General features: G+C 44.3%; 1 protein-coding gene across 8 annotated transcripts in view; it reads left to right on the top strand.

Annotated features, from left to right (window-relative positions):
• LOC142585403 (early estrogen-induced gene 1 protein) overlaps positions 1-16,360 on the top strand; it is a 95,992-nt gene that overhangs the window by 46,974 nt on the left and 32,658 nt on the right. For 7 of the 8 annotated variants that reach the window (XM_075696178.1, XM_075696174.1, XM_075696165.1 and 4 more), the window contains exons 5-6: positions 2,171-2,337; positions 9,127-9,301. In XM_075696178.1, the coding sequence (XP_075552293.1) occupies positions 2,171-2,337; positions 9,127-9,301 (342 nt within the window). The remainder of the gene's footprint in view (positions 1-2,170; positions 2,338-9,126; positions 9,302-16,360) is intronic. The other variant, XM_075696179.1, reaches the window with a different exon arrangement.

The raw sequence follows: 16,360 nt of genomic DNA, 5'->3' as shown, positions 1-16,360 counted from the left end.
TGTCTTGAATGCAAGGCAGTCCTGAAGACCTCGACAAGTATGACAATAACACTAGCAACGTATTTAAGGAGGCACCGGGACTTGCACAAGGACTACCAAGAGAAGCGGGACGCACGTGAAAGGCCATCCAAGCTCAAGGGGGCAAGCAAGGCAAGTGGTCAACAGCCGTCCATAGCCGACACTTTCAAGCTGAAAATGAAAGCGTCGGCCCCAAAAGCCCAACAGATGACAAAAATGACACCACGAGCTTCGTAGCTTGTGGTGTGCACCCCTACAATATTGTCAAAGAACCGGGTTTCCTCGACATGATGAAGTTCGCTATGCCGGATTATGCCGTGCCGTCTCGGACAACGTTCTCGAGAGCCATTATTCCGGACCTCTACGCATCAAGCAAAGAGAAGGTGAAAAAGAAGCTCGGCGACATTTTTGCAAGCGGGGTGGAGTCGCTTTCAATCGCAACTGATGTTTGGACATCACGGGCAAATGACAGCTATGTTCATGTAACTTGTCAAGTCGTGGACAGTGACATTGTGCAACACTTGCATGCATTGGCTTGCACGGAGATGACACTCTCACACTGCAGAAAACCTGGAGCTATTTATTGCAGGTGTCATTGAGGAGTGGGAACTTCCAGCCCACGATACTGTGCTGATCTTCGTCGTTGCAGATAATGGAAGGAACTTTACTTCTGCAGTAGTGGGGTCATCCTGGAGTGGTGTGCAGTGTTTCGGACACACCCTTCAGTTGTGTGTCAGTGATGCCAAAAGAGAAGTGTCAGGGTTTTTGCAGCTCTGTGCTAAGGCCAGAGCAGTTGCGACTAGATACAAACGGAGTGCCAAGGCCCGAGGACGACTTCAGGAAATTCAGAGAAACATGCAGCTGGACCCTCTCGAGGTTATACAAGACGTCCCAATGCGATGGAACAGTGAGCATGCCATGATGGCCAGGCTCCTGAATCTCTGTACGATCATCACTGTAGAAATTTCAGAATCTGACGCAGTTCCAAACTTGAACACGAGTGAGTGGAAGCTTATGAATGCAGCAGTGCAGGTCTTGAAGCCACCTGACCATGCCACAACTGAACTGTCTGGGGACAGATATCCCTGTGCTGTCACAAGTCATTCCCCTGTTGCAGTGTACAGAGGTGGTTCTAGCTGAACATGTCTCCGAAGGTGGTGAGGCAGCATTGCTTGCTCAAGCCTTTTGCGTAGCATCAAGACGAGGTTCCCTGATATCAAGATGTCACGCCTTCCTGCATTGGCAATGTTGGTCGATCCTAGATACAAAGATGTCTGTTATACTGAACGACCCGCAAAGCAATGGGCGTTCACTCTACTCACAATGGCAGCAGAAGAGACTGTGCCATTTAATCAACATAGTACAGCAACAAGTGAGAACAGCACCTGCTCTGCAGACCCATCAGGGGACTCTGTGTGGAGTACTTTTACACACTTCAGTTCGCGTTCATATCATTAGTCAAGCCGTACAATCTCGGATGAGGTTTCTGGGTACTTGAAGGCCCCCCTTCTTTCCTGGTCCAAAGCCCCCTTGTGTTATGGAAAAGCAAAGGCAGCCACCTTTACCCAACCCTGATTGCAGCTGCCCGTAGGTATCTTTCGATTCCAGCCACCCAGACAAGAAGTGAAAGGCTTTTTTTCAGCTGCAGGAGCCGTTGTAAGCTGCAGAAGGGAGCACCTCAAACCCCCCAGCATGTGGAACAGCTAGTGTTTTTGCACGAAAATTTGTAGATTTTTCATAAATAATCAAGTTGTTTACTTTCCTTGAATAAATCCCAGACCTTAGCCCTCTACCATTTTTCTTTTCTTGCTACTATTCGAAGTATTCGCTTTGAAATTATTCGAGAATTACTATATGCTTCGAACCAAAAAAGCACTATTTGCACAAGCCTACTCAAATGTTTTTACCCATGTCCGGCAACAGCATCCTCAAAGAGGTTAAAAGATCTGCTTTTTACTTCACTAGGTGATTAATGCGAGCTCTGGAACCAAATGTATAAGTATGAAAACTTGGCTGCTGGGTTGATGCTCCTACAATATTCTAGCTAGCAGGGAAGTCTGAATAATTTGGTCAGTGCTGTCAAAAGAAATGTGCCCATTGTTGTGATTATAGACGAGACTGACTCAAATCTGTTTATGTGGTTTCCATGCAGTCCCACACTGCTGCCGTGCCCTGCACCCAGTGAGCAGCAGCCCAGTGAGCTGCACGTAGCGGCCCCCAAGGTGGATGACCACAGTGGCAGCAGCATTGCAAGCAGCAGCAGTGGCTTTGGCAGCCTGCCTCGTAAGCAGCGACCTACCATTGGCAGCACATCTGCAGGTGCGCTGTGGCACTGTTGCATTGTCCTCTCACCGATGTTGTTGATTAGTTCCAGTGGGTAGTTGTTTTTCCACTATAATCCGATTACAAAATTTTTGGAAGTACTCACTTGCTTTTGATGGATGGAAATTATGTGTCTAGCTAAGAGAAACTAAATATGAATTAATGAAATGACACACGTGCAAGCAAATTCAACCACTTTGCAATGGTCGCCCGAACAAATTGTGCACAATGCAAAGAAAATTTGCCATGCTGTCTTCACATTCAGTATGAAAAGCACAGTGCTCGCAGTATGATGGTTGACTGTTTCATTCTCTGTTATCAATGTCTCCATGTCCACTTTTGCATATTCTGTTACATTGTTTTTGGATGCAGTTCTAAAGCAAAACCGAGACCTGCTCACTGGGAGAGTTGAATGCTTGTTGACGCATTTGCCGAATTTACGTTTTCGCAACTAGAAAACAAAAGTGGCAGTGCATCTTCCGAAGCACTGCCATGGTTGTTTGAACTTGAAATTTGACAGTACATGTTGTAATGGGTCAAAATATAAGGCAGCAAAAAGTGCATACTGGCATACAGGGCTTTTTTCATAAAATAAACTGGTAGCTGCATCAGCAAAGATCCAGCTGCATGCTAGTGCATGTCTGCTTCTTAAATTTCAAGATCGAACAACTTTTGTTTCCTCACCGATTGCACCGCACCGATTCTCGTAACCCTTTTTGCATTGAACTCGGGAGCCGAACTAAGGACCATTTGAAATGAAGTTACCGTATTTTCCTGACTATCAGTTGCGCCTTCGTATAAGTTGCCACCCCTGCTTTTTATGAGTTTCTAAGAAAAAATTATTTATATGCCTTGTAAAGTGGATTATATGTCCAGTAGGAATATAGTTCGATCTCCGAAACTTAAATGAAAAAAAGAGGAAGAAGAAGAAAACAACCAAAAAGCGTCGAAACGCATTTATTTTCAGAACGGCACCGTTCACCCACCATTGGAGCTGTAGTCTCATTTGTCGGAAGTAGCAGCACTGTCCTTGGAAGATGACTGTTTGTCGCTGGCTGCCTCCCACAATGTGTCATCGTCAGGGCTGTCGAGTTAGTTGCTGATGCAGCACTTTTTTAAAATACATTTTGCACCATAGTGATGCAAAGAACGGCAGGCGAAGAGCACCCAGCCGCAGACTGTTGCAAGCAGAGGTCTCTGCAGGCGTCCCATCGGTGTCTACCAGCAGCGAGCACACATGTAGTTGTCCGTGAGTGTGTCCTCAAGCTCGAGGTGAACCACACTACACCCACGAAATGGCTTTTTGCGCGGGTTGCACTTCAGCAGCTTTCCTTTCTGTACTCTCCAGTACCGCACGCTTTTTTTCTAAATGTCGAACTGGCGCGCGCAGTGGCCTTGCTGCCGTTCGCTTCAGCAAAGTCAACAGACCACAGGTTGTCAGATGACGACTCACATTTGGCTAAAGACCGCTTTTAAGACAAGGGGTGACTTTAGCTTTTTTTTTTCTTTTTAATATCTCTACTTATATTTTGGTCTATATGGTAAGTCGCATAGGTGTATGAGATGCACCTATTACAACCCTGTTGGCACGATGAAACATACACAGTAGAACCGCGTTCACACGTTTTGGAAAAAAACACTATAAAAATGTACTAACCTGGAAAACATACGATCCAAAGTAGCTAAAAAATTTGACGGATGCGGCTATTGTTGACATCTGCGTAATGTGAAGCGTCGCTTCGATCATTGCAGCACGAGACACCGATGCTCGTCATGCTGGTGGTACCCTGGCGGCCCGAACGTATTTCGTTGTTTTCCTATTCCGTGGTGTTTTAAGAGGGCGACGCCGGATGCCGCATAAGCAAAACGGGATGCCCACATTACGCCGCCTGCAGCAGGGAACGGCAGCGTGTTTGGATTATCGCCTACTAAAAGCGTGCAGTATGCTAGCAGTGGCACTACACACCACGTGCTGTAAAACAGATAGGTGAATATGCTTATCGCAATAGGTTTGGTGGCGATAGCTGTTAATGCGGCGTGCGACGACCGGGGCGGAGATTTGCTGGTACCAGAATAGGTAACCGTGCATGCAGTCATTTTCACGTGAGACAGGTGGCTATATATTGTTCTCGATCGCGCACACCTTGTGCCTTTTCTTGTTCTCACAAGATCTAGCGGCCGGAAAACGTATGCAATCACAGTCAGCACCAGGGAACGACGACGCATTTCGTTTGTCACCTATTAAAAGCATGTGCTACATTTCCGACAGCACCACACTCTGTGGAACAGATAGGCGAAGGTGCTTATCGCAATAGAATTGGCCTTGATAGCTGTAAATGCCGCGTGCATTGACTGCGGAGAAGATTTGCTGGTTTTCTTCCGGTGATTATGCAGTGCTTGGCTTGTACAACTTCAGTTACATATTGCAAACTTCGATCGCCTGTTGCAGTGTATCATTGCCTGTTGAGATGTACTGATCACTTGTTGCAACCCATCGATCGGTTGTTGCAACATGTAAGAGCAAATTTTTCTTTGCACCGCTAAATTTACATGACCGCCTCATTCAAATGCGATGTAAGATGCAGGAACATTCCAGAATAGTGACATACCAAATGGAACCATAATACCATATTTCCTCAAACGTAGGTTGAATACAAAAATAGGTAGACCCCTATATAATGAACTCGCCGAAAAATTAAAAAAGATATATATAATTCTAATACAGGTGGACCCATATATTTTTAGAAGAACTAAAAACTTTGAACATGTCACACCTTCGTTTAGCCAAAAATTCTTGTAGCTTGCATAGGTCGGCGCACTCACTCACACTCGCTCGCACTCATTTCAAAGGCGTGAGTGCGAGCGGGAGTGAGTGCCAGTGAGTGTGAGCAGAGGTGAGTGTGAGTAAAGGTGAGTGCAAGTTCGAGTGAGTGCCAGTGAGTGTGAGTGGAGGTGAGTGCGAGTGTGAGTGCCAGTGAGTATGAGTGGAGGTTAGTGCGAGCGTGAGTGTGAGTGAAGGTAAGTGCTAGTGTGAGTGCCAGTGAGTGTGAGCGGAGGTGAGTGCCAGTGAGTGTGAATGGACGTGAGTGCGAGTGCCAATGAGTGTGAGTGGAGGTGAGTGTGAACATGAGTGAGTGCGGGGCCTGGAAAAATTAAGGTGAGTGATTGTGAGTGAGTATTCTCCCACACTGCCGACCTATGGCTGGCATACACTATGGCGCTCTGTTGCTAGATGTTTGCCTGCCCGTAGCGATGTATTAAACCAGTTTGTTTTATGTCGTCTCGTCTACGTGCCGTTCCCTCCTCGATGATCAATAAGGGGCAAGCCCCAAGCAAACGCTGTTGAAGTTGGCGGCTGCTCGTAGTCATGAAGTTTTTTAAATATAAAGCGTTAGTAATGGAACAACTAAGTTCATTCCGTGCCCTAATTGTTTTAAATAAATATGAATATTTAAAGGAATTTGAGGTAAAGGTGTATTCACTAGGTGTTCTAGAGTGCTTGTGGCCTGTTTACCTAGAACGATTCAAAGAATTTTGTACGGATGTGTCGGTCGTTTTGTCACCATGAATAAATTGAAACAAACGCTTTAGTTGTGGTAGTTTTGCTCTACTTTGCAGTGTTAATTGGCTCATTTTAACAATTCATTCCATGAATCTGTTAACTTGTATTTATTATAAATGAACCTTATTGCCTGCCTTTGCACCCCCTCTTACGAGTTCTTTTGTTTACGTAAATCAAACAATACATGTGTATTCCAGCACTGGTCGAATAAGCATTCTGTTGGCCAGCAGATTTGTATCTGCTCACGCAAGACAAAGGCGTTTTCTCAGAAAGATGAGCCTCTTTGGTGCTCAGCATATACATCGATTTCCACTTGAGGTTATGTTGTCAACATGGGTTTCCTATCGGAGAGCGCGTGTTAAAGTGACACCTAAATATTTACCCTGAAATACACAACTGAGAGGTGTGTCATTAATAATGTAGGTAAAATCAGATATCTGCTTCATTCTACTTACTGTTAACATTACTTATCACTGGGCAGTTAGAGTCATCTGCCACTCCTGACACCAAGAAAAGGTAGAATTTTGCATATGGTGATCATCAATACAATTAATATTGTGGTACGAAAAACAATCGTCATTGAATAGATGGATGTTACCGTGTAATCAGGAAGACAAATCGTTTATGCATATTAAAAATAAAACTGGTTCCAAAACTCTGCCTTCTCGCACTCCAGATGTAATATGTGCTAAACTGGAAGCTTCGGTCTGAATATAAACGAATTGTGAGCGGCAGAGGCTAGCACACGCACTCAAATTCACTCGCACTCATTTAAAAGGTGTGAGTGCGAGTGAGTGCGAGTGAGTGCCAGTGAGTGCCAGTGAGTTTGAGTGGAGGCGAGTGCCAGTGAGTGTGAGGGGAGGTGAGTGCGAGTGAGTGACAGTGAGTGTGAGTGGAGGTGAGTTCGAGTGAGTGTTATGGGAGTGTTGAGTGTGAGCAAAGGCGAGTGAGTATGAGCGGAGGCGAGTGCGAGTGAGTGCCAGTGAGTGGGACTGGAGGCGAGTGCGAGTGAGTACCAGTGAGTGTGAGTGGAGGTGAGTTCAAGGGAGTGAGGGTAGGTGAATGTGAGCGCCAGTGAGTGTGAGCGCAGGTGAGTGAGTATGAGCGGAGGCGAGTGCGAGTGAGTGGGAGTGGAGATGAGTGCGAGTGAGTGCCAGCGAGTGTGAATGGAGGCGAGTGCGAGTGAGTGTCAGTGAGTGTGAGCAGAGGTGAGTGCGAGTGAGTGCCAGTGAGTGTGAGCGGAGGCGAGTGAGTGTGAGTGCCAATGAGTGGGAGTGCGAGTGAGTGCCAATGAGTGCGAGTGGAGGCGAGTGCCAGTGAGTGAGTGGAGGTGAGTGCGAGTGAGTGCCAGTGAGTGTGAGTGGAGGAGAGTGCGAGTGAGTGCCAGTGAGGGGTAGTGGAGGCGAGTGAGTGGCAGTGAGTGGGAGTACCAGTGTGTGTAAGTGGAGGTGAGTTCGAGCGAGTGTGAGGATAGGTGAGTGTGAGCGGAGGCGAGTGAGTATGAGCAGAGGCGAGTGCGAGTGAGTGAATGGAGGTGAGTGCAAGTGAGTGTCAGTGAGTGTGAGCAGAGGTGAGATCCAGTGAGTGTGAGCGGAGGCGACTGCGAGTGAGTGCCACTGAGTGGGAGTGGAGGCGAGTGAGTGCGAGGGAGTGTGAGTGAGTGGGAGTGGAGGCGAGTGCGAGGGAGTGCCAGTGAGTGTGAGCGGAGGCGAGTGCCAGTGAGTGTGAGCGGAGGAGAGTGCCAGTGAGTGTGAGCGGAGGCGAGTTCCAGTGAGTGTGAGCGGAGGCGAGTTCCAGTGAGTGTGAGCGGAGGCGAGTGCCAGTGAGTGTGAGCAGAGGTGACTGCGAGTGAGTGTGAGCGGAGGCGAGTGCGAGTGAGTGTGAGCGGAGGCGAGTGCGAGTGAGTGCTAGTGAGTGTGAGTGGAGGTGAGTGCCAGTGAGTGTGAGTGGAGGCGAGTGCGAGTGAGTGTGAGCAGAGGTGAGTGCCAGTGAGTGTGAGTGGAGGCGAGTGCGAGTCAGTGCCAGTGAGTGTGAGCGGAGGCGAGTGCCAGTGAGTGTGAGCTGAGGTGAGTGCGAGTGAGTGCCAGTGAGTGTGAGCGGAGGCGAGTGCCAGTGAGCGTGAGCGGAGGCGAGTGCCAGTGAGTGTGAGCGGAGGCGAGTGCCAGTGAGTGTGAGCGGAGGCGAGTGCCAGTGAGTGTGAGTGGAGGCGAGTGCCAGTGAGTGCGAGTGGAGGCGAGTGCGAGTGAGTACCAGTGAGTGTGAGTGGAGGTGAGTTCGAGTGAGTTTGAGAGTAGGTGAGTGGGAGTGCAAGTGAGCGCCAGTGAGTGTGAGTGAGCGGTGGGTGAGTGTGAGTGAGTATTCTCCCACACTGCTGACCTATGGTAGCTCGGCTACGAAATCTCGCTAGTCAATGCCGCAAGCTGCATCCATGTCTGAACAACCAGAGAAGTCATCCTCATGCTATACTTCGCAGGCGTTCTCGGCAGCCAAAACAATGTTGTCCACGGTGCCGTCGAATGCATTGGATATGCAGCATTTCTTAAAGCCAGTCTGGATAAATTCCAGACTGGCTTTACGGGGGCGCGTGACGGAGGAACTCAGTTAGCTCAGTGCTTTTGCTTGTTTTGTTTAAAATTATAGGTTGAGATTCTTTGTTCACAAATACAGGTAGATAGCTCATTTTGGGTAACATTTCCGAAAGAAAAAAAAGGTGTACTTTGAGCAAATACAGTACATAAAAGTCAATGCTATTTAGATCGGGACCACAACATAGCTGCCAGGAAAACGCAGCAGCGAATAATGTAACTGTACCATCAGTCACACCTTTGCACAAGACACACTGACAAAAGTTGCAGGAAAAGAATGTCATGTGTATTCTGGAAAATACAGTATATATTGTCAAAATAGTGTTGTAGGGCTTTTCCTGCCTGGCTTCTATGTTGTAGATACCATAGCAGCCATTTAGTAGTTGCTCAGCTTAGCTTTCCCTAATGCCAAGAGAATGTTTTCAACCCCTAGACTGCTTACTCTCAAAAGTGATGGTAGCCTTTTGTTTTGATGTGTTAGCCATCTTTCCTGCACTACTGGCTTTTACTGTTCTCTGTTATTGCTGGTGCGAAGGGTTCCACATCAGCATTTTGCAGTTGGGATGATTGGATTGTGCAACTTATTTTACCTCTTCTCTTATTTTACCTTATTTTACCTCTTCTCTGAAAACTATGCAGAAGGGGGAAATGGTGGCGTGGGGTGCCCAGAGCCAGGCGAGCCCAGGCGGGAGGAGGACTTTGAACAGTGCCACTCACGCAATTCGAGCTATCACAGCCAACACTCTCGTGGCTCTGGTTATGGCAGCCTCCAGTCACACTCGCGACAAGGTAGCTCCGAGTCTGGACATGTCAGGTAGGTCTGCCTCCGATTCAGCATAAGGTTGAAGCATATACACTTTCACAACTGTTAAACCAGAAGCATTGAATGTAGTGCATAGCCGTGATTTGTACATGTGCTGAAGGTAACCTGGCGGAAAAGGCGCCAATCTATGCATTTGGAGCAATCAATGCTATAAGTGCTTCGTTTTAACTCTGGTACTGGTTAAGTCAAAAGTGTGTCATCTCCAAATGTTAACTAAATCTCTCTCTCTCTCTCTCTCTCTGTCCAGCCCTTTTTTTTAGTGTACAGTATATTCAATCTCATCCAGGTGCCTAACACCACAAAAACAACACAGGGAATACTCTGTGCATGGAAAAATGATTATTGTCCATTTGCTGATGTTCTGTTTCATACTTATCTGTGCTGACACATAGAATATTACTCTGATCAACTGCAGTTCATATGACACCTTGATTGAAGAAAATTCCCTGTATAAAAAACATTTTTTTTTTTTCAGTTTAGTTCAATTGAAAATCCAATTTTTTTCTCTTAAAATGTAGCAAAACAATTTTTTTCACTTTCAATGTAATGAAGTCCACATAAATTGCAGTATGTACCTGTAAATTTTGTGACAGCAAAATATAGGAGATATCACCCAACACCAAATTCATTTGCACTCAACATTTTGCATACAATTGTCTGCAAGTGATGAAAAGTGGCGGCTGTCAAAGAAAGGACAACATGTGCTGCAGTTCTGCTTGTGGCCAAACCTCTTATGTGGAGCAGCTTGTCAGTACCTAGAAAGGCAACACTGAAATTACAACAATAGCGGCAAGCTTGGTCGTTGCAGCTCATGTCAGTCCGGTATTTATGCATGCAGTATTTATACACACCTGTACAGTTCAACCCACTTATAACAGTCCCAGATATAATTATCTATCAGTTATAATAATCACATTTCAGTGCATTTATGATTTTCTAACCCTGCCTCTTGAAACTACATTGAAATGTAACAAAATTTTTTTTAATCACCGTACTCTTACAACGAATGCTTCCAACTGGGTCACGGTAAAAAAGAGGGCGCATCCGAAGTGCTACAGCACGAAAGCGCGACCAAACTGGGCACACAGCAGCGCGCCCCCTTGCTCCAGTTAAACTGGGACGATGATATGGCTTTCGAGATGAGCGAGCGACTGCCGCACAAGTGTTTCAGAAACCATAAAGAAGGTCACTCGCTTTTCAGCATACTTCCAGGGAGGAGGAGGAGGAGGAGGTGTACAGCATGAACAGCATGATAAACAGCTTGTCGTGAGGCATGCACCACCCGTGCGATATCGGTTACCACGACGACGGCACTCTCGTTTTTGCACAATTGTCCACGTGGTACCATGTGCAATACTCCTATTTAAATGAATTAGAACAACCATCTATGTCTTTGCATCATGGGAAGAATGGCTGCTTAAGTGTTCCTGTTGTTACTGTCGATATTGACACCACCCGAGTGGGCACGTGCTTGCAAAGTATCGGCGGTTACAGTGCGCCATTATCACGATATAGGAGGAGTTCAGTGATGCTTCTTTTATATTACAGTTCGCGGGTACATTGTTTTTTCAAATGTTACATAGGTAACATAATTTTGGTTCTCTTGTGTGGTATCCCGGGCACGGCGGCTGCATTTCGATGGGGGCGAAATGTGAAAACACCCGCGCACTTAGATTTAGGTGCACATTAAAGAACCCCAGGTGGTCGAAATCTCCGGAGTCCTCCACTACGACGTGCCTCATAATCAGAAAGTGGTTTGCGCATAAAACCCCACAATTTAATTTTGTTTTTTCTCTTGTGTGGCTGATGTGCAGACATAATGCCAAGACCACGATGTCCAAGACCTTCGCAGAATGGCAGCATGCTGCAATAGTTTTCAAAGTTTGCACTTCAGGCCAACTAGAGTGCTTCAATCTTTAATGCAGAATATGGTTGTCTTGCTGGTAGTAAAATATATCGCATGCTCTCAAACAGAAAATGGTGGCTGTGCTTGCAGTTTTGAAACTCCAGGTGATGAGAAATGGTCACTATTTCGACATAGCTATACAAGGCCGCATTTCGTTCTTTAGGTGGACGTTTCTAACAGTAATTCGCAGACAGGCGCGGGAACGCAGCAGAAAAAAAAAATGACTGAAAATCTGGTTTTCGGACCAAAGTGCTATATTCTGTCATGTACCGTATTTACTTGCATAATGATTGCACTCGTGTAATGATCGCACCCCAGAATGTTGTCGTCAAAATTCGTTTTTTTTTTTCTTTCTCGTGTAATGATCGCACCCCGAACTTGCCGCAGCGGTGTGTTGTGCATCAAGTCTAGCAAATGATGATTGCGCTTACCATCTGTCGAATGCTACGCGAACGACTCTTGAAGACATACCAAGCGGTCTGCACAAAAAGTATGATCATTATGTGAGTAGATACGGTATATCCTGAAATCCTTTTCAATTTTCTTCGTGAGCAACAACAGTGTGTTTGTTTATATAACTTTTTTCATTTTGTTTTGCAAAGTTTATTTATATTCGATTTTTTAACTTTTTTTTCCTTATAAACATGTTGTTTTGGACTAGCACCGCCAGAAACAGAATTTTTTCCCCATCACTTTGATGCTGTACACTTATGTATCAAGCATGCTCTGTGATTAGAAAAATGTGTTTGCTAGACTACGCAAAAACTGCTGCTTTTCACGGGGCCAGGACAGTGTTATATTATTTATTTCATAATACCCCTAAAGGCCCCCGAAGGGGTATTGCATAGGGGGTACCGATACATGAAAAAATGTGAGCTTTGCGCGTTACGGAAAAAACAACTGAAGTACACAAAAGTTATACAAAAGTATGATATCTAGCAAAATACACAAGTAAAACAATATACGAAATACATTAGTCAAGTGAAACTCAGATAGAAAATACAAAACTGTCTGAGAAAATAAATTAAGGGAATTAAATAGGCACAATGTAAAAGAAGTAAAACGGGGTGTTGCTCGAAACTGCGTCAGTTGTCACGTTAACAAATTAATGAGACATGAATCCACTTGTACAATGTGCATGCAGAACGGTAAGACAAATGATCAAAACAATATATACACTGAACAACGTATGAAGAAACGGTACATGATGGATATTTACACGTAACTATTGTGTAAAAGTTCCTAATAACTAATTATTAAAAAGCTATTTAATAACTAATTATTACATGCTAGCAGTTGCATCAGAAGTACAAACAGCTAGTGGATTTCTTTTTCCCACAAATATTTTGAAATATGAATTTAGAATCTGCAAAGTGTGATCTTGAGAGACCTTGCATTTGGAATCTCAGAAGCATTTAGATGAAGCTTTTAGTGTTGCTTTGAATCTGTTAGTCAATCAACCTGTTGTTACTATAGCCCTCAATATGCAATTGATATGTGCACATATTGTTTTGATGAAGATTTGAATCGTGAAATTCGATGCGGCATTCAAACAATTAATTAATTAATTAATTAAAAATACCTTACAGGCCCTATGGGGGCATTGTGAAAGGGGGGTTACAAAAGCAAGGCAAATAAAGAAAAGTGAGCAGCCTTCTAAAGTGTAATACAAAAGATACGCCTCAATGCAGGGCTCATCAACATTACTACCAAGATCAAAACATGAAAAAGGAACAACTGAAGTAACGAAAGGCCACAAAGGTAGATTTAAGGAAATAACACGAGTAAAACTTAACGTAAGGCACTAATACTAGAAAGTAAAATACACGAAAATTGAACATATCAGGGAGTACAATTCTTGAAGGGATATTTAGGGAAAAAGACGCAAAAAAGCAATAATATGTACAGAGCATACAAGTGAACACGTGACGCAGCATAAAATAGCAATTAATAAGAGTGAAATAGCAATGCATCAATATCACAAGAAATTCGAAGCACATTGCCAAGTGTAAGAAACAAAATAAAGTGATTTGTAAGTGCTATTAAGAAAAACGCTCGTGTAGGAGATGACGAAATTTTTCCTGATCTGACTCAGAAGCAATGTAATCAGCAGATTGTTCCACAAGCGAATGGCCGTAGGGAGTGCGGAATTGTTAAAAGCATGTGTCGTACCGTACATGCACGCAAAACTTAAGTGGTTATTTAATCGGCGAGACGTGTTCGAAGTGATCTGGATATGTAGTGTGGATTGTGTGGCATTATAAACATATTTGTGAAACAAGGATAACAGAGCAATATTACGGCGAAGAACTAAAGGCTGTATGGAATGATCGAGTTTCATTTGCGTTACACTGGAGTGATGGCTATAATTATGTGAAATGAAACGGGCAGCTCGGTTCTGGACTGATTCAAGCATGTCGTAGCATCGTGTATGTAGGATGTGGGGACCAAATGGATGATGCATACTCGAGCTGTGGACGAACAAATGTCTGATAGGCCAATTTGCGGATGTTGGAAGGTGAATTACCCAGATTACGATGTAGGTAACCTAATGTCCTTGAAGCTTTTACGCAAACGGCTGCAATGTGGTCTGTCCAGGAGAGGTTTTCGGTTAGGTGAACACCCAAATATTTATACGATACTGTATGTAACAATTCTTTATTATTGACGTTGTATAAAAAATGTGAGTTGTCACGCTTACGACTAAAAGAAATTACCTGACATTTTGATACATTTAAAGCCATTAACCAGGTGTTACACCAATTATGAATTTGGCTAAGGTCATTTTAAAGGGCCAGGTGGTCGTCAGTACTGTTAATTGATCTGTAAATAATGCAGTCGTCAGCAAAAATACGTAAGCGAGAAGAAACATTAAGTGGCAAATCATTTATGTTAATTAGGAAGAGTAAAGGGCCCAAAGCGCTGCCCTGAGGCACACCAGAAGTAACGTAAGTAGGAGACGAAGCAATATTATTAACTACTGTGAACTGTTGATGATTCGAAAGAAAATTACGAAGCCATGTTAGAGTGAAGGAGTCAATTCGAAGTGCAGTTAATTTTGCAATAAGGTGACAATGAGCTACAAGATCAAATGCTTTGGAAAATTCAAGGAAAATGCAATCTGTCTGCTGGTTATTGTTCATGTTAAGGTGCATGTCAGTCGTGAATTCGAGTAACTGTGTCTCACATGATAATCCTTTCCTGAAACCATGTTGATGGCGAAAAAAGAAATTATTGGACTCTAGTAGGTGATTATAAATACGAGAAGCAATTACATGCTCGAGCATCTTGCAGCAAATGCAGGTCAATGAAATTGGACGGTAATTTCCCGGGGAGTTTTTATTCCCAGTTTTAAATATGGGTATGATTTTGGCCATTTTCCAGTCATTGGACAGCTGTCCCGATGACAAAGACTGCTTGAATATATGGTACTACAGAATGTTAATGGATATAGAAATGGTATTTTTTAATATCTTGGAACTAATATTATCAATACCAGATGAAGTAGATAACTTCAGATTATTAATAAGACATGCAATTCCCTCCACCGAGATTTCAATACTTTCCATGAATTGCCAGTCATAATCAGCAACATAAGGTACATTGGTATGATCCTTGCGGCTGAAAATCGATGAAAGAAACGTATTAAACGCAGAGGGGCATTCATTGTCAGAGGGGGGAGTTTTTGTATCTCTATGTAAGGCTATCCGGTTAGAGTCACGGTCAGGTGATATAACTCGCCAAAACTTTTTCGGATTCGAATGAAAGAGAGAAGGTAAATCTGTGGAGAAATATTTACTTTTAGCTGCAGTTAAGGCAGAACAGTACGTTTTTAAGCAAAAGCTGTAACTTTCCCATGAAGGAGCATTATTGACGCATTAGCAGTATTGTACAGACGTTTCTTTTTATTCCTGAGCTTACGTAGGGCATTATTAAACCAAGGATTTATTTATTCATTTGTTATCGAGATCAGCATGATATATTTGTTAATTAGAGCAGACATTTTATTCTTGAAGCATACCCAGTTATCTTCCACCGAGCGATTATAAAAAGAAAGAAGTAGTGTGCGGTTGAAAAATACTTCAAGTTCATCGTTTATTTTAGAGTAGTTTGCTTTGTTATAATCCCATATTATTTTCTTTGAGATCCCTGAAAAGGGTAATGGAACGCTGATTGTTACCTGAAGTAGATCGTGATCGCTAAAGCCGTTTAGATTAATTACGGATTCAGTCGTTTCGGGAGTGTTGGTGAGTATAAGGTCTAAAATGTTAGTGCCACGGGTTGGTTTGTTAACGACCTGGAACAGGTTAAGATCTAAAGTTAAGAAAATCCACTGATGTTCGACAAGGTGATGATAGATTACGCCAATTTATGAGCGGAAAGTTAAAATCACCTAATAAGTAAACAGAATGCGCTGGACAGAGCTGGAGGGCCGTGGTTATGCTATTGCATAGTTCTGTAACGAAAGAAGTGCTGTAGTCAGGTGGACGGTAACAGGCACCTACCAGTAGTTTGGTCGTATTCATTATTACTTCAACCCACACAATTTCAAGAAATGAGTTCGAGTCGATAATAAGTGAAGGTAATGATTTTTTAACACCGAGAAGAATGCCACCGCCTCTCTTGCTAGTTCGATCTTTGCGGTAAATATTATATGAATGGTTATCAGGAAGAATTTCGTCGTCTGCAATGTCAGGATTTAGCCAAGTTTCGGTAAGAACAAGAATGTTAGATTCGTTATCGTCAAGCAGAAGTTATGCCAGCACTATTCCATTTGAATTCATCTTGTGCAGTAAAACCTCGTTAAGTTTGTGGGGATGCGCGACTCTCATGCGTCCCCTATGTTGTTTTCCTGCACGGTGCATCTCCTGTAATTCGGCTTCGCCGCGTGGCCTGGCGCCCGCGGCGGCCAGAGTGGTTGAGGCGCAGTACGACAGAGGGCGCGAGTGTTGCGCTGCTAACGCCGCCGACAGGGGGGGTTACTTGGGCGCCGAAAGACGAGGGCTCTCTTTGGTTCGGGACAGCAAGCAGTGCGGACGTGCCGTGCCATGCCTGCGCTGATCCAAACTTCTGCGAGACCGTCTCGCGTGGCCGCCTTCGAATGCGCCACCGTTCGCGTGACCGTACGCGCGAACGACCACACA

This window comes from Dermacentor variabilis, chromosome 1, assembly GCF_050947875.1.
Source record: "Dermacentor variabilis isolate Ectoservices chromosome 1, ASM5094787v1, whole genome shotgun sequence".
Classification (NCBI taxonomy): Eukaryota; Metazoa; Arthropoda; class Arachnida; order Ixodida; family Ixodidae; genus Dermacentor; species Dermacentor variabilis.
This window is presented reverse-complemented; position numbering and strand designations above follow the sequence as displayed.